This window comes from Neolamprologus multifasciatus, chromosome 23 (assembly GCF_963576455.1).
Source record: "Neolamprologus multifasciatus chromosome 23, fNeoMul1.2, whole genome shotgun sequence".
NCBI lineage: Eukaryota > Metazoa > Chordata > Actinopteri > Cichliformes > Cichlidae > Neolamprologus > Neolamprologus multifasciatus.
Window position 1 is genome coordinate 4,421,633 of NC_140460.1, and position 22,733 is coordinate 4,444,365.

At 42.9% G+C, this 22,733-nt stretch overlaps 2 protein-coding genes and 1 long non-coding RNA gene across 4 annotated transcripts in view; 2 read left to right on the plus strand and 1 right to left on the minus strand.

The window, feature by feature from the left end:
• dnttip2 (deoxynucleotidyltransferase, terminal, interacting protein 2) lies at positions 1-9,981 on the plus strand. Its single transcript, XM_085151346.1, has 7 exons — positions 1-133; positions 2,438-4,431; positions 6,606-6,744; positions 6,954-7,049; positions 7,198-7,362; positions 7,512-7,621; positions 8,785-9,981. The coding sequence occupies exons 1-7, from the start codon at positions 59-61 to the stop codon at positions 8,879-8,881; spliced, it is 2,676 nt and encodes an 891-aa protein (XP_085007472.1). The 5' UTR covers positions 1-58; the 3' UTR covers positions 8,882-9,981.
• Positions 8,960-22,733, minus strand: part of spata6 (spermatogenesis associated 6) — a 20,937-nt gene continuing 7,163 nt past the window's right edge. For both annotated transcript variants that reach the window (XM_085151376.1, XM_085151375.1), the window contains 5 exons: positions 17,831-18,253; positions 16,568-16,670; positions 14,113-14,153; positions 13,177-13,340; positions 8,960-10,419 (listed from right to left, as the gene is read on the minus strand). In XM_085151376.1, the coding sequence (XP_085007502.1) occupies positions 10,305-10,419; positions 13,177-13,340; positions 14,113-14,153; positions 16,568-16,670; positions 17,831-18,253 (846 nt within the window). In that variant the 3' untranslated portion in view covers positions 8,960-10,304. The remainder of the gene's footprint in view (positions 10,420-13,176; positions 13,341-14,112; positions 14,154-16,567; positions 16,671-17,830; positions 18,254-22,733) is intronic.
• The window catches only part of LOC146490777 (uncharacterized), a 7,092-nt gene continuing 4,655 nt past the window's right edge, over positions 20,297-22,733 (plus strand). Inside the window, exon 1 of the long non-coding RNA XR_014872362.1 lies at positions 20,297-20,366. This is a non-coding gene — a long non-coding RNA (uncharacterized LOC146490777). The remainder of the gene's footprint in view (positions 20,367-22,733) is intronic.

A 22,733-nucleotide genomic window follows, 5' to 3' on the forward strand; every position in this document is an offset into this window, starting at 1 on the left:
TTTGACTAGTCGGGTCTAGCCTTCATACCGGAAGTGAGTAGAGTTGTGAGAGTGCAAGATGGTGGCCACCAGGAGAGGAGTGCGTGTGAGCTCCCCAGCTAAAACAGACCCGGAGCAGCGCTCTGAGGTCCAGGTACGTGTCACAGAGGGAGATTATTGGAAGCTGCAGATGTTCAGGTGTCACTTGGAGGTCCAGGTAGTGAGTTATACGCCTGGCACGTGTGTGAGAGCTGATGTGTGGATCTGCCCCAGCTTCACGTGGACTTCACCCGGTACCAGCTTGTGTTCATGTTGTGAGGGATCCGCGCAGAAAACAGAAACATCCGGACTAAATAACAGCATCTCTTAGTTTTAGTTTCTTCTCCTACTCGTGTTTTCTGTCTAACTCCCATAAAGTGCTGCTTGAGTAAACATCTCGTGTTTTTGTGTAAATATGACCAAAAAATCAACAGATTTCCACATAAAGTGCTAAAAGTAGATCACGAGAAGGCCCACATAAATAAATTCGACTCCAGTTATATTTCTGTATAACAAAACTACGCGAACCTCAAGAAAAAGGTGGTAATGAGAAGCTATTAGCTGTTTATTTATTAGCTGTTAGCTTAATATAGCTATTAGGATTTCTAACGCCACGTAATGGTGGAGATGAGTTAATGCACAAATACATTGGGCCAAGTTTATTGTAGAGAATTTAGTTAACTGTTAGGCTAAAAACTAAAACGAATTTTTAAAAATTCAGTTTTAGCCATGGTTGTATATGTTTGTTGCAAGTGTGTTTGTATTATTTTTACTGTTTTGAAATGTTTAAAGGTTTAGTGTGCACGATTTCACCACTAGATGTCAGTAGACCGAGGCGTTCGATCAGCTGAATTATGTTTTTATAAGTGTGTAAAAATCCCGTCTACGGTGGCCGCTGTAGGACAAACAGCTCTGGCGTGTAGGCTGTCAGTCTGCTGTTTACCTCGGCTGGTGTCCGTGTCTGTTTTATCTAGAGGAGGCTGTAAGACTATGAAACTTTCGTTAGAGTGGACCTAACTCTGCTGGACTTGGACACTTAGCAAATAAACTGTCACACAGTGTGAGACTGTAACAAACTGTTTGTCAGAGGGAAACGTGACACCGGAGCCTAACATTAACTTGCATAATTTAGCTGTTGTTGTCTTAAAACACCAGGGTCACGTGTCTAATCTACTGACAATAAGTAATTGTAACAACATCAGGAGTAAATCAGCATTTTTATACATGTTTTCGTGTGGTAGAGGCCTGAAGGGTGATGTCACTGTACAGCTCAGTCACTGTATTCATGATAGTAAGGAAACATGGCGGCTTTCACTAACCATCACCTCGTTACGCATATTTTTGATTGATTAATTCTAAGTTTATGGAAACTCATCAATTTCTTTAAAAAAATTAATAACTCACTAATCAGTGTATATTTATGAGTAAATCATCCTTTATTATTAAATAACCTAAAACACATATTTGGCCCAATAGTGTAGTGTTACACACATAGTGAAGCAGACAAAAGGAGGAGGACAATCTGAAAATATCACTCATAAAATTAGTCTGGAACCTGAAATTGAAAACAAAAATGTAAGACTTAAAATAAACGTTAAAGGATGATAACTCTGCTATAGACTTCAGAAAAAGCTGATCAGGAAGGCAAGCATAAGGAGACGATTCACTGCTGCGCTGCTCGGGAGCGATTGGTCAACAGAGATTGCTGTAAAAGCAGGGCTTGCAGTCCGTGAGGGCAGAAAGGAACTTGTATTGGTAACTGAGCAATTAAAAGCCTTTGTGTGTGTAGGCAAGGTGAAAACCACGGCTCTGTAAAAAGGACAGCTCTTCCCCCACCTGCAGTCCGCTAAAGATCAGATGAACAAGCTAGAAGCCTGAATGAGGTGCTCCCTGCTAACCAGGACTTCCTGGGTGAAAAGAGAAGCGTTATGTTTGGAAAAAGGAAACGCATGAAACACCTGAACAAGAACTACCAAAGCTACGATTTTAATCTAGCATAAAGTGTTTGGATTGGATTTAAAGAAGGTTATGGACTCGGCATACTTTGATTTTTTGTGCAGCTCGTTCCAAAGCTTCAGGGCTTTGACTGTGAGGCATTTTCAGCCATGCCTCGGGAACAGATGAAAGGTTTCTGTCTGAGGATCTCAGGCTACGTACTGGCCGGTTTGAGACCAAGCGATCAGATGTAGAGGGAAGCCATTAAAAGCCTCTCCAGGTGTAAATTGTACATGCCGTTCATTATACAGGATTTTTTGTGACTCATTAGTATTGGAAACTAGTGCATTTGTTGCAGGATATCAAGCTCTCTGTCTGAGTTCTTGACAGTAAAATGTCACCAGATTTATCTTCTGCTTATCGTCTCAGCCATGTTGCTGTGAACTAGCCTTACCACTAACTGTGCCTCGCTTCTTTCACACAGGCCACTCCTTCCACTGCTCGGAGAACCAGGAGGACTACTAAGCAAGCAGAAAGTCCTACCCACAATGCCGTTCTGGAGTCCTGCAGTCAGCTTGAGCAAAGTGCTGCACAAAATTCAGATTCTCCCTCGACCACCACAAAAAAGAGATGCAGCAGAGCTTCGAGGCTTCACAGTCCGGAGCAGCCCTCCACCCCGGTGGGCTCCGTCCATGAGGCGGATGTGTCAGAGGCGGAGTCCTGCTGCTCAGTGGTGTCCAACATTGAACTGCCAGTGACGCGTACCAGGGGGAGGAGACAGACCCGCAAAGTTAACAAGGAAGAGGAGGAGATATCTGAGGTGGAGTCGTGCTCATCTGCAGTGTCTGCATCAAAACGTGGCTTAAGGAGCGCGAGAAAGAAGGCCGAAAGCTCAGCCGCTGCTCGTGTCGAGGTGGAAGATGTAAAAGCTGTCCTGGAGCTGGACACCGGGTCCTGCAGCTCCGTGGTGTCCGATTCCCAGAGAGCCACCAGAAGTCAGAGAAAAGCTCGTACCAGATCATCTGCCAAACCCCAAACTGGGGAGTCTGAGCTCTCCGACGCTGACAGCTGCATTTCCAGTGTGTCAGGAGCTGATGTGTCCAAGTCCTCTACTCGCAGAGTTACGAGATCCAGAAGAAAAACTAGTCCCATTCCTATGCATCTAGACGAGCCGTCAGGAAGCTCTCAGCCTCCGGCTCCAACACGTCGACAGACCAGGGCAGTGAGAGGAAAGGCTGCAGCCCCTGCAGAGCTTAGTGAACCTCCGTCTTGTGACTCTGAAGGGTTTGAGTCCGGGCCTACTTACAGTTTGACCAGTCGCAGAAGTGGGAGGACCAGGTCGACAACTCTCAGAGCCATGGATTCAGACTCCGACGCTATGGATGTGCATTCCCAATTGGGGACCCCCAGCTCCACACGAGCCAGAGGGACCCCCTGCAGCAGCCGCACAGGCTCGGGGACCAGCAGCCGGGGCGCTCCGGCCTCCAGGCGCTCAGCCAAGGACTGCAGCGTCGTCGTAGAAAATGCGTCAGAATCTGCCGAGGAGGGCAGCACATTAAACGATTCTAAATTAGAAAGCACACTGATCGCTGAGGATGCAGATGAAACGGTGGTGGAGGAAGATGAGAGCCAAACGGTAGAAGATCACGAGGGTGTGAATAGCACCGTGAAAAAGGAAACGGATTTCGCCTCTAAAGAAGATTCCCATGCATCTCCCTCAGAACCTGTGAGCGAGCCTGCAGTGGTCAGCAAAAACCAGCAGGAGGAGCCGTCTGCTGGAAATGAAGACGAGGACACTTTAGAGATGGAAGTGATGCAGGAAACAGTCCCATCACCAGAGCGGTTAAAGCCTTGCCAATCAGTTACAGAAACAACATGTGAGAGGGCCTTGGCAACCACAGAGGAGGCCAAGGAGACGCAGAAAGCTGTGGACCTCCTCCCACCTCTGCCAGATGAGTCTGTGGATGATGATGTCATCGTAGAAAACCGGCCTAGTGTGGGGGAGGAAATGGAAGTCAGCGCATCTCAGCAGGTGGTTGAGTCAATTCAGGTAACATCATATCAGCAGCACAAGGTTACAGCAGGTTGTGACTCTGAACCCAAAGACGTCATCGTGGAGAAGAGGACAGCAGTCAGTCTGCTGGACAGCAGTGATGAGGAGGAGGAAGAGGAGGAGGAGGAGAGGGAAGTTTCTGAAGAGGAGGATTCGGGATACAGGGGGAAGGATAGGAGAGGGGGAATTTGTAGCAAGTCAGAAGCTGGAGCTGCATCAATTGAGGGACTGTTTATGATTGACAAGCGGCCGGGAGAAGACGCAGATGAACTGTACTACAAAGAGGAGCGATGGGACGAAGAGGCAAGCACGCAGAAAGCTGAGGAGGAGGAGCAAGACGAGGAGTTTGTGGATGAGGCCGGCGACGAGGGCGAGGACGATGACAACGATGCTAAAGTCCTGTTCTCGAGCAGAAACTCTCATGTGTAAGTACATTAGAGGAATTAGAACCGTAGAGCCATGTGACAGATTAAAGGAAAAACCTGAACCTTTGGAATCTGTGGTTTGGGCCCACCGCAATGGTCACTTGAATCAAGGCAAATGGTTTTGTAGTGCTCATCTTTATCCTGTATCCGGTCTATTCAAGGAAAGCAATGCCTCCATCTACAGGGCAAGAGGGGTCATTTCATAGTTTGATAATAATCAAAATACCAAATACATTAGAATCTTTTGGTAACCATTTAGCTCAGGGGTTTCCAACTCCAGGCCTCAGGGCCAGTGTCCTGCAGGTTTTAGATCTCACCCTGGGTCAACACACCTGAATCACATGATTAGTTCATTACCAGGCCTCTGGAGAACTTCAAGACATGTTGAGGAGGTCATTTAGCCATTTAAATCAGCTGTGTTGGTTTAAGGACGCATCTAATGCCTGCAGGATATTGGCCCAGAGGCCAGGAGTTGGACACCCCCGATGTAGATGATTATCAGATTTAAAAGTAGATGTGTAGGTACACTTTATTTCATTAAATGGTTTGAAAGTTTCAGTTCAATGTTATTTATACAGCACCAAACCACAATAGCAGTCACCTCAAGGCGCTTTATATTGTAAGGTGAAAAGAGAAGAGAGAAGAAAAAAAAAAAACCCAACAATCACATGACCCTCCATGAGCAAGCACTTTGGCGACAGTGGGAAGGAAAAACTCCCTTCTAACAGGAAGAAACCTCTGGCAGAACCAATTTTGAGCAATACTTTATTGAAAACAGTCATTTGACACTTCAGAAAGGACAACTTTTTTTTACCGTCTTCTAGGGCTGTGCAATATGACCAAAATCTCATATCCTGATATAAGAATTCTATCGTCCTGATAACGATATAAATCACAAAAATGTAACATTTTCTGTAAATTCTGTGAATCTCGGCCAGCTCGTCTTGCGGGAAGTGTTTCCAGCTGCGTGTCATGTAGCTGGAGTCGAGTGTTTTAACGATGAATGAAACTTTACATTTTTAGACATAAGTTGTAACGGCCACCGTTTTCTTTGTGAGTATTTATTACACGGCGTGCTGCGGGGAAAAGCCTGTTCTAACGTTTGAGTCTAAGGTTTATTTTTTAGCACCTGGCGGCTCTTTTTTTACTTCTCATCTGTAAATAATCTGCTCTTTCACGTGATTCAGTTTATTTTGAAAAGTCTCAACAGGATCTTGAGCTTTATTGTGAAAGGTTTATGTGGAACATAAACAAGCGGACACACATGCTGTTACCGTCGTTGTTGCTAACCACAACGCATAAAAACAGGCGCTTGTCCGTCTGTAGTGTGGTTGTATAAAGTATAAGAGAAAGAGAGAACTTTAAGAAATTAATATAGCCACTACAGTGACCATCAAAACGATGAAAAAATATTGCCGTAAAGAGTTTATTTTGCGACACCACGAAACAAACGATAGCGTAAAATGAAACGATAGATGTTTTTATATCGTCATCCGATATATATCGTTATATGAACAGCCCTACCGTCTTTTCTGATGAGAAGATCGATTCCACACAGTAAATGTAACGCTGGTTAGCTTAGCATAGAGACTTGAAACGAGAAATTATTAGCTTGGGGAAAAATCCGCACCAGTACCTCTACTACATTATATTACTGTTGCCAGGTATCATTAATAATGATAGCGCTGATGAAGAAATTTAGCACCAACCTGAAGCACAAACCAAAATTAACTTTTTTTCAAAACAAAAAATCAAGCCCAAATAATGTCCTAAGACCTCAGAGCTCTGTTTAAAAACTTTTAGGTACAATAATGTTAGGGACTATTTGCAGCTGCGCATTGAGACACATTTGGTGTTATATGCTATCTGGCAGCATGCACTGTGTACGTGGGACTGTCAATATATAACATTTATTATAAACAATCATGTATTGTACGACGGGGCGGCACTTTTAGGTGTTTTATTATTTGAGGACAGCAGTGTATCTGCAGCACAGCTGAATATGTTCGCATCAGCTCGTTTTGGGTTTAATCTTTTCGTGAGGTTAGCATGCAGACGGTGGAGCCACGGTGTTCAGACACATCGTTAGATTTTATTATACCTGTGCAGAGGTGAGAAATGAGACACGACTGCTCCTCCTGAGGAATTTTTATTCCTGTGCCTATTAATTTCAGGAAAGAGTTGTCCAGCCGTATTGACCCCGGCCTCAAAGTGAAGGAGCTCGGGGGTTTATACATCAGTTTTGATGGCAGCAAATCAAAGCCTCTCTCCAGTTCACTGCAAAAACTAAAGGAAAAGAAGATCCAAGATGAGGTAAATAAGCGATTGATTTTTTTCTTTCCCCCCTCTTCTTGAAGGTGATCTGTGGTGTAGAATGAATAATGAACTCCAAAGCTATGCAAGGGCGATGAGGTGGCGTTATTAAAGGTTTCTCTACAGTTCTCACTGACTTTGACCTTTTTATCTTCTGTTCTGACAGTTCAGTTGTTTTTGAGAGTTGTGGTTTGTGTTGATGTCCGCAGGTGATGAAGAAGAGTGTGATTGGACCAGACTTTGAAAAAAAAGATGCTGTGCCGCCATACAGTGAATCCAAACATGCCCTAAAGCTGAAACGCAGAGTAAGTTTAAAAAAAATTGCTTTGATTGGTCAATTCTAGTTTTATTCTCTGCATTTGTGCAGTCACCTGTGACACATACCTAAAATAGTAAACGGTAGTCATCACAAATGTTGTTTCTTAGCAGTCTGCATCACTTTTCTTTCCCCAGGCAGAGAGGGAGAAGTCAACAGGGGATGGTTGGTTTAACATGAAGGCCCCGGAGATCACTCAGGAGCTGAAAGGAGACCTCCAAGTGCTGAAGATGAGAGCATCCTTGGATCCTAAGAGGTTCTACAAGAAGAACGACAGAGATGGCTTTCCCAAATACTTTCAGGTCGGTGGAACTGTCCTCCTGCTTCTCAGTTCTTTACACTTGTGGTTATCAATATTGATTTTGTAAAAGTTTGTTAACTTTGTTTTTATAGTCCAGAGCACTCAGGGAATACACTAAGTGTGATGTTTTCCTGTGTGTGTGTGTTGCAGGTTGGTACAGTGGTGGACAACGCTGCTGACTTCTATCATTCCCGTATCCCTAAGAAGGAGAGGAAGAGAACCATTGTGGAGGAGCTGCTCGCTGATGCAGAGTTCAGACAGTAAGTGGGCACCTGCAGTGGGTGTGGTTTTATTATGAGACATCGCCCCTTCCACCCTCTACCTCCACTGGGCATGTAGACTTGGAAATACTCACTCAAAAATTAACAGAAATTATATTTTTTTCAGTCACTTTAAATTATATATGGTTAAGAGCATAAAAGGAACCACAATGCCACCACTATGTCAGCCGACAAATGATTGTAGACATTTAGTTTGTGCATCCTCCTCAGGTGTAGTTGGAAAAGTAAAATTTAACCCTCTCGAGGCAGGCGTTGACGATTTGCAACAGTTAAAAACTAACAACCTGATTACCCCACATACATATTTTATGAGTTTTTTTTTACTCAGAAGTACCACTGCAGGACTTGGTTGTGCATTAGCAACTATAACTTAATTTGAGCCTGAGAGGGTTAAAAGGGTTTGTCCGTGTGGGTCTGCATTCACATCACGGTAGTTTTAACCACTTGAGCTAACGGCAACTAGACTTCTTTTTAAGTTTCTAGATGTTTCACGTCATCCAAAAGGCTCTTCGCTTCTGACAGGTGATGAAATATTTCACTTCTAGTGAGGTTGTCATCACTAGAAGTGAAATATAGTCCTGAGTCGTTAGTCACATGATGAGACAGCATGTGAATTTTTGAGGAGCAAAGGTCATTTACATCCGCCTGGAACAACCATCGCTGAACTAATGTGGAGGCCTAAGCTACGTGTAACGCAGTATTGAGATGCCCTCCCAGGCAATTTAACTCCCACTCACACCTTGACCTACCTGAATGACACATGATGTCAGGGTGGGGCAGTGTCCACCTTCAAGGGACCCACACTACCAGTTAAATACATAGCACTTCCATTAGCTGCTAGAACCTCACAGGTGAAATGCTTTTTTTGGACGAGGTGACTTCTTATTCACGCTTAACCAAGATAAGCATGAAACACAGGACTAAATATTTCTGTCCGTCACAAATAATTACAGACATTTACAACATGTGTCTGTTCCAGTTCTTCATTTCTGAGGCGTAGAAATATCGGACTCGTACATTTAGTGATCTTTAATTTCTCTGCCGTAGCAAAGGTAAACTAATTTACAGACCACAGTTTACAGTTTGTTGTTAGTGGATACAAAAAGACAAACATTAAATACACACTTTTCTTCTCTTCCCAGGAAAAACAAAAAGAGGTACCAGCATGTTATGGCAGAGAAAGCAGCACAGGAAGCTGGCAAGAAGAACAAGAAGAAGAAGAAATTCCATAAGAAGTAAATCTGAAGACTTGATGTGATGAACAGTGACTCTGAGGGGCGTTTCTCTCATTTAGAAATGAAGCTCTTCAATACAAAATGGCTTTTTGAAGCGTTTTTAATGTTTTGGAAATTAAACACTCATTCATGACACTTCGGATAGACTGTTTACATGTGTATACATCGAGAGGCTGGCTGTGTAAAACACACAGTCCCAGACAAGTTGATTCAGTAAGAACAATATTTGAAAACATCCTTAAATATGGTGTACATGCTTATATTTACATCTGAACTTTTAGTTTTATCAATTCAAGTGTAAAAGCTTTGCTGCACAGCAATCAGTCCCACTAAAATACACAGCAAAAAAAAATCATGGTGCAATTCATTAATTTTCTAAGAGCTCGTGATCTGAAACAAACTTTGGGGTCGTCAAAATGTTCTTTGCTGAAATTTTGGTGTTAAACTTATTGCTCCTGTGCGTTTTAGAGCGCGACCTGATGTCGACGGCCTCTGTAATACTGAAAAATCAGGGTTAACCCTGAAGTTACCTTAGCATGGTTAAATCCCTCCACTTACAAGCCTCTGTAAAGTCGTATGTTGCATCATGTTAACAACAACCACTCACAAAAACAAAACTGCGTCGTTATCTGCTGTAGTTCCAGCTCAGGATTCAAGGTGAAACGAGCCTCCACGCTCTGACAGCAGAATAAAATACCCCTGTGTCACATGACCTCCGTGTCAGTAGCACAGAAACATTACACACACTTCAGATGTTTCGGTGCAAGGCTGTGAAAGTGAATGCCTTAATTTTTTTCATTAAAGCTCTTTGAGTCTGCTGTGCTTTCATTCAGGCTTACCTTTGTTCCTCCTCACTCTCCCTCTCAAATCTCTGCAGTCTCTTGTAGCTCTTGGATCCCAACAGTGGCTCTTGGCTACCGTCTTGTCTCTTCTTTGTGTTGCAAGAGATGAGCCCTTAACAGCTGCAGCTTACATCCACTATGTCACTTCCTACGCGCGCACACGCACAAACTGTAGCTTCTTTATACCTGAGCCAATTTCACACACAGCTTTAGAGAAATTAGGCGATGTCTCACTTTGGTTACACCATCAGGTTTTTTCTTTTTTAAAAGAGCCCAGCTGATAGGTGGGAGTGAAGTGGTGCCTCGATGCTTTTGAACGTAACCTCTGCACCAACAAAAGCAAATCAGCACGTGCTGGGAAGGTTTGCAATTTAAGTGAACAAGAAATGGAGCTTAATTAAGATACACGTGCATATCTGTGACAGGCTAACGTGTTAGTGTCTGTATGTACAAAACTGGTAGCCTGCAGAACCTCTGTTTTTAAATATGACTGTGATATGTGCATTATCAGTCACTGCTCTAATAATTAAAACTCTGAGTACAGCAACTTCCATAATTTGGTCTCTTCTAAGTCAGATCAGAGGGTTAAAGGTCAAAGCTCGCTCTTTGGTCCCAGTTTGTTTTGTGAGTCTGAAGAATCCTCTGGACTCGTCTGTGGATTTGCTCCCAGTGTGGAGGACTGGTCTGACTGGCTCTGAGTCTGGAACACAAAGTAGAAGATGGAAAACTTTCACTAACAGGTATCTTGGTCGTTGTGTCAGGTTATCATCAGGCTTTACTAAACAAAAAACAGACAGAAAAATTGCTGCAACAGCTTCGATTTAATTTGATCTTTGTCTTCAACCCTCAAAGTTTATTCCTCAAAGCTAAGCATAGATGTAGGCTGTATCCCAATTCAGGGTCTGCAGCCTTAAAGTACGCAGCCTCAACGATCCTCGAAGGTCGCGTACTTAAAAACCGCTAAGGCCGGAAGTGCGAGGCTTGTGAAATGGGACGGTCTAGCCTCCCTTGCGCTGCCCAGGCTGCCTAGCAACCATGACACTAACAGCTGGAAACGTTTCATACAGCTTTGACAGAAATGAAGGAGAACATCTTTTGTTCATTTGTTTGTTTGTTTCTACATGAGCTTTGATCATTCTCTGATTAAGCTCAGCTATTGAACGGCGTATATTTTAAAGTAAAGGCTTTAAAACCAAGTTAGTACAAACGTCACTAATGTCACATAACTTTGCCGACATGTGGCCAACAGTAATGTTTTGATGTTCTTCATTATTAAACATTTGCACATAAATAAGTGACATAATATTCAGTACTTAGTTTACTAAGTTACTCTTCGGGCGCCCCTCAGCCGCCGTTTTTTTCGGCAAAACACCATCCACACATTATCCACACCCACCGCCGCGCTATGCATTCTGGGATATGTTGGGCCACGAAGTCTACACCGCCACGTCCTTAAAATTCAGGGAAATGAAGGACGCATTTGAGGGCCGCATTTCGAGCAGCCTTCGAATTGGGACAGCCTTCGTCGCGTTGCTGTGACGTAATCGGCCTTAAATTGCGGCCTTTAAGGCTGCAGACCCTGAATTGGGATACAGCCGTAGACTTTGTTTAAAAGGTCCCCAAGATTAAAATGTTTATTCTAATAAATCCTTAATTAACATTGTGTGTGTGATCACAGACTCTTCATTAATAAATACATTAACAAAAACACTTCTCCTTACAAGACCTTCTTTTGTCCACTAGTCTGTGCTGTAACCCAAGGTAAGACGAGTGGCTGACAGAGCCGACACCCTGGTAGTGCATAACCTTCATAAACAACATTTAAAACTCCATCTAAACCCTCATTTTGACTTTCATTCCTCCGCATTTACATTTTTGTGGGGCCTCGACCAGCTACGCGTTAAACTGGCGGCATAAACGGACTCCATCGGCCCAGTGTAAATGTGTCTGCGCGTTGACCGCGGACAGTTACGAAACTGGAGATCCCACTAACAAAAATAAATTCCGGCAGTTTATTTGTCGGTGGCGGAGGGGTGATGACTGACAGACCGACTGGTGTCTCGGCCCGGCTCGTGTCGGGAAGGGAAGCTTTTCATCTGTAATCAGATAAACACACTACCTGCTTCAAAAAGTCATCAAGGACAAATCATCCAGAGACATGAATAGACTGAGACTCCGGGGCTTAGGGGGCAAACGCTGCCACTGGCATCTGTCATTTTCTTTATAGATCAAAGATTCGTGGTAAGACGTGCCCCTCTCCCTGTCGCGGGGAATCTACAAAGGCCCACTCTAATCTCCCACCCAGCAAATCCTGTCGCGTTTCCAATTGAGGGAAAAGTATCATTCATTTCCTGCAATTTACTTTGCAGTTTAAGATTGTCCATTGATTCCACTGTTTACTTATGGACTGAGCGGACGGAAAAGGGAAGCAGAAACAAACAAACAAACAAAACGGAGCATCGGTCCCATCGGCGTTGTCAACTCGTGGCTGCTGTGATCGATGACAAGGTCTCTCTGAATGTATTAAAGTGTGCATCGGGTCAAATGCATCAGTCTCGAGCTGAAACACAAATCAATACCATTTTCCTCTTTGTTTTCCCTTCTCTCTGCCTCCTCTCTCAGTAATGAACAAACATGACAAGACATCAGCTTCTGTAATTTAAAAGGTGGAGGAGAATTCATCCTGCCTGTCGAGTGTGATCAAAATTAAAGATTGGATGTGCGTGTACAAACACACATAAACACTCACACCTCACAGACCAGCAGCAGCAGCGTATGACTAACATCTCACGGGATTTCCATATATTTGCTGTACACTGTAATGAGACTCCTACAGGTGCATGTTTTGCTTTTAAGATCTTTTGAGCAAACAGATGATTTACACAGATGGATCAGGATAAATTCAGGACAAACATCACAAAAAAAAGGAGGATTATGTTCACTCCTGTGTGTACCTCAAGTATGAACACAATCAGATTTGTTTTTTGTGGCCAGAAAAACTTAACTCCGGGGCTCAGAGTGTATTCCTGATAAACACCTTAAGATTTCATGCTTCACCGGGTTACAAACATGCACCGCATTAACTGCGTATTCGCTTTTTTCTGTCATCAGCATGTGAATCAACAAAAAACTGCAGAGGTTGGTGATGCTGGAAGCTTTCTAACCTGTCTGTGTGCTTCAAAGTAGACTACACTTCTTCACAGTCAGCTTTAGTGTGAATGAACCCCTGCTCGTTTCTCAGATATGCCATTCAAATAGTTTCTGACAGGTTTTATTTGACTTTTTGGTAACGAATGAAAACATGACACCTGCCTTCAGTTTGTCCAGAGAATAATGACGAGAAATTAAATCAGATTTTGTTGTTCTCTGGCCATTAGATTCTTTTAAAATGAGGAATAAATGGTTTTAATTTTGACACATCCAGTCATTTTAAATATTTTTAAGAAAAGAGGATTACCTTTCTCTGAGGGAATGGCTGCTGCGACTCAAAGGATTTCTGGAGTTTTGTACAGTCAGGTTGGAGGGAGCTGAGGCAGAACTTCTAAGCAGGCCTTTAATTTGGGGTTCGTGTCGGGATGGAGTCTTTGGAGGAGAGTCCTCCCTCACAAATCCTGATTCCACCTAGAAGATTTCAGAGGGCAAAAGGGTTTAGAGGGCGATCGTGGCTCAAGAGTTGGGAGTTCGTCTTGTAATCGGAAGGTTGCCGGGTCGAGCCCCGGCTCCGACAGTCTCGGTCGTTGTGTCCTTGAGCAAGACACTTCACCCGTTGCCCGTTGGTGGTGGTCAGAGGGCCCGGTGTCCGGCAGCCTCGCCTCTGTCAGTGCGCTACAATGTAGCTGCCATCACCAGTGTGTGAATGTGTGGATGACTGAATGTAGTGTAAAGCGCTTTGGAGTCCTTAAGGACTAGTAAGGCGCTATACAAATACAGGACATTTTTAGAAGCTTAAACTTTAATCGTGTGTTCTGAAACATTTCCCAACCAAGGAATTCAAACCGCACACCTCAGGAATTAAATCTACATTATTTATTGATCATTTTATATTCAAATCTAAAAATTAGACCACTTTACAGGCTGGCAACTTCCTCAATATAATTTCTATGATGATTGTTTAGATTTGAAATTGACCACAGCGTCAAAAGTATGAACAACAGGGCATTAAACATTAAATATAAATAAAATATATATATAATAAAATGAAAACTGTGCAGCAGCCTGATGTGTGTTTATCTGTCGCTGATACTCATAAAATGACTAAAATCAGAGCTGCATGGACCGCCAAACCTAACCTGCAGAATGAGAAGACTACAGAACAGTGTTGTGCTGATGTCCTGTAGCACCAGAAGTATTCCTGATTGTATTTTACAGTTACTGATATTATAATTAGACTTACTCTCGCTGTTCTTGGCCTGTAACTCCCAAGGAGAGAAGAATCTAAAAGGAAAAGACAAGTTTAAGTCAATCTTACGTGCTGCACAATAATGTTTAATATTTAGTATTTACTGTCATATTCCCATATATCATCGTGATGTTGTTTATTCTATTACTCTCGTTTTCTTCTGCTTGTTTTCTTTTTTCTTTCTCAACAGGTGATCCAGGTGATCAATATATGTATTTTTTTTCTGCTTATTCTGTTGGTTTTTGTTTTTTGCCCTTCTCCCCCGTCCCTCTTCTCAACTGTTTTTCTTTCCCTCTTTCTTTCTCCCTTTTCTTTGCCCCAGTCAAGTCTGTCCCGTATTCAGCAAGTGAAAATAAAATAAATAATAAAAGATGAATCAAATGGACCATTACGGCAAAGCTGGGATGGTCAATTTGGTAAAGAAAATCCGTTGGGCATCTTTCCTCGCCTTTAGACAATAATTCTGATGGCAAAAGAGCCAAACGGGACAGGCAAAAAGAAGAAAAATAAATAAATAAAAGGAAAAGACAAGTTTTTAGGAAAATATACAATTCGGAGTAAGCCTACAGTATTTCCTTTAAATAAGAAGTACCGCTTATTTCTTCAACACAAACAAATATAAATGAAACTTTCCCAGCACAGAACAGCTGTACAAACAGGCATATGCACACACGAGCCAATCAAATCAAACCACTGAAGCTGAAGAGAATAGCTTTGGTCATATGCAATGTTGGGAAACGTTGAGTCCGAGCATTTGTATGGGTGCTACTGTAACACGGACAAAATAACTGGAGTCCAGGTGGCAACGGCCACCCTCGGCAGGATTTTGGATCCCGCTTATTTATGAAAAAGATGGGTGGAACCATGATGATCCAATTCCAATCCAATTTTATTTATAAAGCACTTTAAAATACCCAGCACAGGAACAAAGTGCTGTAGAGAAAATAAGTTAAAACAATAGAATAACAGAAAACAGCAAAATAAATAAATAAAACACATAAAACAAAATTAAAACAGCCCTATATTAAAACAAAAACAAGATAAAACAGCATCGAATCACCTAAAAACAACTGAAATAAAATTAAAATAAAAATAAAAATAAAAACCAACATCTCACGTGGTGTCAAAGGCCAGGTGGGTTTTCAAGAGTGACTTAAAAACAGATAAAGAACTGGCCTGTCTGATCTCTAAAGGAAGCTCGTTCCACAGTTTTGGAGCTGCTACAGCAAAAGCACGATCTCCTCTAAGTTTACGCCCAGTCCTGGGTACATTCAGGAGCAGCTGATCAGCTGACCTGAGAGAGCGGGTGGGTGTTTAAGGCTGTAGCAGCTCAGAGAGATGAGATGGGGCTAGGCCAGGGGTGGGCAATCTCAGTTCACGAGGGCCGGTGTCCCTGCAGGTTTTAGATCTCACCTTGGGTCAACACACCTGAATCTCATGATGTTGAGGAGCTAATTTAGCCATTTAAATCAGCTGTGTTGGTTCGAGGACACATCTAAAACCTGCAGGGACACCGGCCCTCATGGACTGAGATTGCCCACCCCTGGGCTAGGCCATGGAAAAAGTAAATAAAAGAATTTTTAAATGAATCCTAAAAGAAATGGGCAGCCAGTGAAGTGAAGCTAAAACAGGGGAAATGTGCACAAACTTTCGAGACGAGCTGCGGCATTTTGCACCCTCTGTAGATGACCAATATATGATGCGCTGACCCCAATAAAGTGCATTACAGTAATCCAGCCGAGTGCTAACAAAGGCGTGGATCACTGTCTCAAAGTGCTGCCGTGAAAGAATTGGCTTTATTTTTCAGGATCAGAAGCTACATCCATTACTTACACTGTTTATGGCCCCACCATTACACAAAAGCTGGCCAGGAAGAGCAAGAGGAATGTGACTCAGAGTGATGGCATCCAAACTCCAGAGATACCAATCGCTCCCACAGTGGCAGAGGCACAGGCCCGGTCATAACATGCAGACCCAAATAACAACCCTAACCCCACTGGGACACTTCAAGAGGTGCTGTGTTCATAACCGACAGGTAAAAACCGTTTTGGCAGCAGGATTTAATGTTGGGCCAGATGAGCGTTTACATCTGTGTGTACTTGTAGCAGCTTTCATTTGAAAGGACTGAGTGAAATAAGAATTCTGGGAGCATTTGATCAGTGATCGTCATACTTACTGATATCCCCTAACGAGCTCAACAAACCAAAGCAGAAATCAATCTGCAAGACTGTTACACGATGTTATCGTTAGGATGTTATTAAAGGCATCAGACCAAAAAAGAAAGTAAACACATTTTTTAAGAGACCAAACCCAGATGGCTGCATTTGGACAAAGCACTCGGCACACTCAGGGCTTTGTCCAAAAACACTTGAAAACAAAAAAACCCTGCAGCAAATACACTATGTGATAGCTATGAATGTGTTACAATACATGCACTGAGAAGGTTTACCTGTGGGGTCAGCCGAGAAGCTCACGGAGCGCCGATGAACGCTAGTATTTAGTGCACAGGAGGAAAACGTTCCCATCTCAGAGACGTCGCTGCAGCGAGAAACCTGGCACGAAGCAACAATAAAAGCTCATTTCCTTTTATACAACATAATTTACTTACTTTGTATGTGCAGTAAAACAACGCCAGTGAACAATGAGGACTTTGGGGAGTTTTTACCCCTTTTTAAAACCTTAACCGCAACACTTTGCACAACAAATTCAGACGCGTCTCTCCTGTCACAGCGGATAAATGAAATAACCACAATCGCTTGTTTCTTCTCATTGTTATCTCCTAGTCATTCTCTGAATAAAAAGCCAAAAGAAAAACCTACGCGGAAAAACACATCTGATTCTTTGTAGGGCTGAGCTTCCCTTTGCACACAACCCAGGAGCTGAGGCTCTGAAATGTGCACTGATAATGCATTCACCATGGGGCTAATGGGGCTACTTCATTAGGTATCTATTTGTTAATTGCAGCTTGACTCTCAATTACCAGAGTTAATTGTCGAAAGGAGATTCCCCCAGGAAATTCAGACGCGCAAAAGCACGCTCCTGTCCTTAATAAAACGCCCATTGTATTCTAGTTAATTCCATTCATGTGTGTGACAAAAACAAATGCAGCACCTAATCATTTCTTTAATGACAGCGTGCGAGTGCAGTCTGATATTCATATCTCGGGATTAGATTTGATGTAAATGAAGAAGCAGAAATAACAGAGGGGAGCAGCGGGAGGGAGGGGCGGAGGACTAAAGGCTGTGTTGTTCTTGTCCATCGATCGCGCGCACTCCCTAAGGCTGCGCGATCACAAAAATCACTCCCTTTCATGCGAAAACCTCCAACAGCAGTGATACGGCAATAATTAAAGTGTTAACAAATAAAAGCGTCCCGGCCTAAACGCAGGACGCGCGCTATTAAAAGTGTGCTCGAGCCCCTCGGTGAGGATAATAGGCCATATTACACGCGTACACAGTGAAACATGTACGTGACGTCAAAATCCATTAACGGCTCAGGTAAAAAGATTAAGATGCTCTCTTAATATGCCCTCCACTTAATCCGCTCACTAGATTAAGCGAAATTTTGGGGCGCTCCCACTGAGGTTTGAACTACATCAGCAGAGGAATCCATTAATCTTATAACCCCTCTGCACTGAACATGTGTATTTCTGGCATTAAATGAACCATTATGCTAAGTTGTTGTTTTTTTTTCTTCCCTTAATGCTACAAACCAAGAACGGCGTCGGGCTCTCGGTTTCTTTCTTAAAGTAGTGAGGCCCCAGCTGGAGGTGGCTGAGCCTCTGCCTGGCATCCTCGGACAGCTGGCACATCCTTCGGTGGGTGTAAGGAGACAGGGCTCGCGTCCTTGAGGAAATGGTGGGCTGCTGGTAGCCGCGCTCGGCAGAAACTCCGGATAGGTCGCGTTTTTTTCCCTTCTTGTTTTTTGGAGGACCGCGGCCTGGCGGGGATTGCCTGGATGTTGATGACGGTGCAGAGTTTGTAATTTTAGCATCGACGCTCAGCTTGTCCTTCCCACTTTTCAAAGAGACACACTTCCCACCATCTGCTTTGGAAAAATGCCCGCTGGTAGGCTTTTTTGCTGAACTCCGTCTGGAAAGGGTTAAGGATGGCCTCGCCGGAGAAACACAGCCAAACTGGGGTGAAGTGACAGAACATGAGAGAGGGGAAAAAAACGTTATGTTGTTGGAACATTTTGAACTAGCTTCACATTTGAATTTTAAGGAGACACGCAGGATTTGAGCGGTTTCTCTGCAAAACGCACAGTTTGCTCCTTCGCAGACGCATCGGCCATTTCAGCCATTAAGGCAGCTGCTCTCACTCTTGACGCAGACTTGCTCTCCCTGGACAAAACCATTAAACCATTAGCTAAATCATTCAGCTTAAGTGTTACAACAACAGCTCTCGCAGTCAGCACTGCCATGGAGACAACCTCTGCAGAATTACTTCAATAACTCTAATGGCCACTAACATCATTCTCCCATGCAATATCCCACTTCCTGCAGGTAATGCCAGCCGGGGATAAATAAGTTAAGATAAAATGTTAATTGCATTTGATGGCCATCTCCAGTCTAATATGATAAAGAGGCACTACCTGGCTGTAAAACAAAGATAATCTAAATGCTAATTAGGGAAATCACACAACATTAAAACTATTTTTAAGAGAAACCGAATGATGAATAAATTCTCATTGTGGCTGGTGCCATTTGAGAATGATCGGATTTAACAGAATTAAGACAAGTGTGCCCTCGTCCTCTACTCCCCCACCATCTCTGACTTCCTTCGGCTCCTCTTTTCTCCTTTTTCTTCTTCGTCTTCACTGGTGGACGGTCACCGAGAGCGAATCGTTTTTTTTCCTGTGGCCGGCTGAGTGGAGAAATCTTATCTGGGTTTGTGTGATAAAGACTCAGTTCAACAAAGCTCGGGATACAGGCCACAGAAAACATGCAAGAGGCTTTGTAAAGCTGCACAGTGGCACATCGAGCTAATTATCAATGCACTCATCGAGCTGAGATGACTACATACTGCAAATGCAACAATGACAACCCGATCGAGCTGGCAATAAGCGAGGTTTAATACTGACAATCGTCATTTCAGCATGCTGCGCTAAATAAAAGCACAATTCAGGTCAACATTAAGTGAACTAAACAAAAAGTTGGGTTTTTGGGGGAGTTTCACCAACTATAGTGTGACCAGAAGATGGTGCTAGTTGGAACGTTATTCATCCTCACTTTCATGTGTGTACCAAATTTAACAACATTTCACTCGCACAAACTGCAGAAGTGGCTAAATTATTTTCTGGTGTGACCCAAAGTGACCAACTAAAATTAGCATAACACCTGTAAGTCAGAATCAAAGGTTTTAAAGAGGATTCAGGACACAGCATGAGAAAGCGTATTCATCAGAACACTTTTAGAGATTTTTTTTGAAAGTCACAATTTTTCCAGATCTCTGTTAGAACAAGACATGATTTATCAGCTGGGTGGGCAGGTAGTCAGGGAGCTGCCTAGATGCTGAAGAGCCATTAGGAGAGAGAAAATGGAGAAATTCTACTGTCTGACAGCCACAGTGGTGCTCTGATCCAGACATCCACCCCGAGGGGCCAGGAGGAACACGCTGACAATCTGCTTCACTGTCACCGACATCCCATTTAAACAAATAGCTTAGCTTAGGTTACCGCACCGGGGAAATTCACCGTAGCATTTCTTTCTTCTTTTTTGGGGGGGGAAGAGGAGGAATGTGAACCTCTGTGTGATGGATAACATGTTCGTAACAAGAAAGCTGGTGAAATATTTTGCTAATACCTTTTTCATCATTATTCCACCCTCTCGGCGTTCATCTCCTGAAATAACCTGCGTACACACTCTGCACGTGTACGCAGACTCAGACAGGACCACGAATCAGCTGTTATACCTGTGGCTGCAGCTTAAGGCTAGCACTAGTTTTTAGAATGATTTGATATATAACTTATTGTCCTACATAACAAAATAAGAACTGAACACATCAACAACGACACCAGGTCCTAGTGATATTAAATTCTCTTCAGATGTCAGTAACAACCCATCGAATCCCCACATGCAAAGAAATCAAACCGCTGTAAAGTTAAGATGAGAAAACCGTGGCAAACTTCATTCCTCCTTTTTTGATGATTAACAGGGGGAAAAAGATTTTAAAATTTTAAGATTTTAAAATGTCATTGCACCGACCTAAGCACAGTAAACCTTAAAAATCCACAAAGAAGATTCATAGGTGACCAGTGTTGGGAAGGTTACTTTTAAAATGTATTCCATTACAGAATACATGCCCCAAAATGTATTCTGTAACGTATTCCGTTACGTTACTCAATGAGAGTAACGTATTCTGAATACTTTGGATTACTTAATATATTATCATGCTGTTTACAACTACATGAATGTACTATTGCTGTGATTTATTACTGTTACTGAAGGTCCGCGGCTCCGAACCGTAGTAAAGGGACCTCTGGCTAATACGGTGGGTTCTGTGTCGGGCTCGTAGCTGAAAACTAGCTTTACTTTGTTGTCCGGGTCAACTTTGCTAGCGAGAGACAGAGAGAGGCGTTGAAAGGCTGCTCCAACGGAACTTATTGTTTTTGGAGGAAAACACGAACACGGTGTACAGTCGAGTCTTAATAGCTTACTTACAACTGGGCTCGTCAGGCACTCTTCTTGGCTGCAGTGGTTATTATTATATTTACATGCTTCCAGCTCCTGTTTTTGCTCGATGACAGCTCGTACTTTTCCTTTTTCTCCCTCCCTCGCTCACACACACATAACGTGTATGGCAGTCCATTCTCCCTGCAGCACGGACTACACTGCCTATGATGCTACATTCTTTAGAGCTATACCTGTAGCATTCTGCCTATTAGCTTAGCACAACAACAACAGGCGCTCTCCCGGGGGCCCGCCGCGTATAGGTGTAACGGAGAAACAGCCAATCAAATCGCAGCTTTTAAGCCAGCGTAAAAAATGATTTTTTTTGGCACTGAATCGTCTGAGCGCAGGTTCGAGTCCTGGTTGGGACAAAGGCTGTGTTACATTATCAAAAGATAAACACCATTTTTAATTTAGTTAATGTGGATAACATTTATTTTTCACTTTGCTTTTTCTTATTATTTGATTATCATTCTATTTATATCATAGTGTTTTGCCTCAATGTCTCACACATTCATGCTGCTAACAGAAGGTATCTCAGGAAGCTGGAAGCAGGCATTCACACGGGAAAAGTTCATCTTTTGTCTTCTCCACTGTAAGAGGAAGCAAGGGAGTGTGAACTTTTCTCTGGTTGAAGACCAAAGGTGTGAAAACAGCTGTGTACTGCCTTTTGGTTCTGTAGAAGGTGTTTATACCCGAGGCTCTGTTGGGTTTATTTAATGGAAAACTTTCACAACAACTGTGTGAAAGTTTACATAACTCAGAATAAACTGTATCATCACAAACCAGACATACTCTTCAGTTATGCAGATATCCAACTTTTAATACAAAGATTAAAGTTTAAACTATAATTCAGATACATTCTGTTGGCACAGAAAATTAAGCTTATGCATAATTTCAATAAGGAAGATGTGTAATAAGTCATCTGTCTGCTTCCTGGTGGCTGCCAGTTTATATCTATTCATTTTCCAGCACAAACTCAGTACTGACATCATTACTTTATTCCAGTTATGCTCTTGCCTGCCTTCACCGAGCATGCCAGCCTCCACTCTGCATGCTTTAAATCTGTTGCTCTTCTGCTTCTGCCATTCTGCATTTCAGATCCTCAGCTATGCAGCCCGCCTCCTCTCCTTTCTCCTCCTCACCGTGGTCACTCAGAACCCTGTCCCAGCCTCCATCTTCATCACTACCAGCATTTTGACTCTGGGGTGTGGCTTGTGCAAAATCCTGTCACTGCTGAGATTTCTTCTGCTATAATGGGTCATTGGAGTCTAACTGCCTAACAGTTATATTTATTTCTGTATCTCAATAAATCCTGTTCGGTTTTTCCACATGATCTCTCCTTATTGAACTGCTTTTGTAGATAAGCTTCAAGCCAGAAAGCAACAATACCTAAACCAAAAATATTATCATCAGAAGTGAGAAAGTGTCTGGACTATCTCCAGCTGTGTTGCATGTATTAAAGATAACTTCAGACACTGTCTGGTTGTCATGTCTGAAACAGGCTGTACAGTCACACAGATAAAAGACAGCAGTCATGTTTCTAATATTACAAATCAACCAGAAAGATTATGAAGATAAAAGCTGTGAGACCCCACTAGAGAACGGATGGCTTGTTATCATTACATGAAGTGATTTAGAAATATGTTAGCTTTCAGGGCAGCACTCAGAGCTTTTTAAAACTGAATACCTTTTTTCTTCCACCCATCTTTGTCTCTCTGCCTCGTAGAAAGGAGACTCCTGAAACTCCTTCCAGGTCATCTCCTTGGCCATGCCCTTGTCCCTGTACAGAGAATGCAGTTTTGAAGGGCAGTAGATATATTTCCCTGCCACTCCATTGTGGCTGGGTTTAACAGCAGGATGCAAGAGAACAATAAAGAGACAAAATCTGAATCAACATTTGCGATAAAAATGTTTTTTCTCCAGGCAAAACAAACTGTTCCGT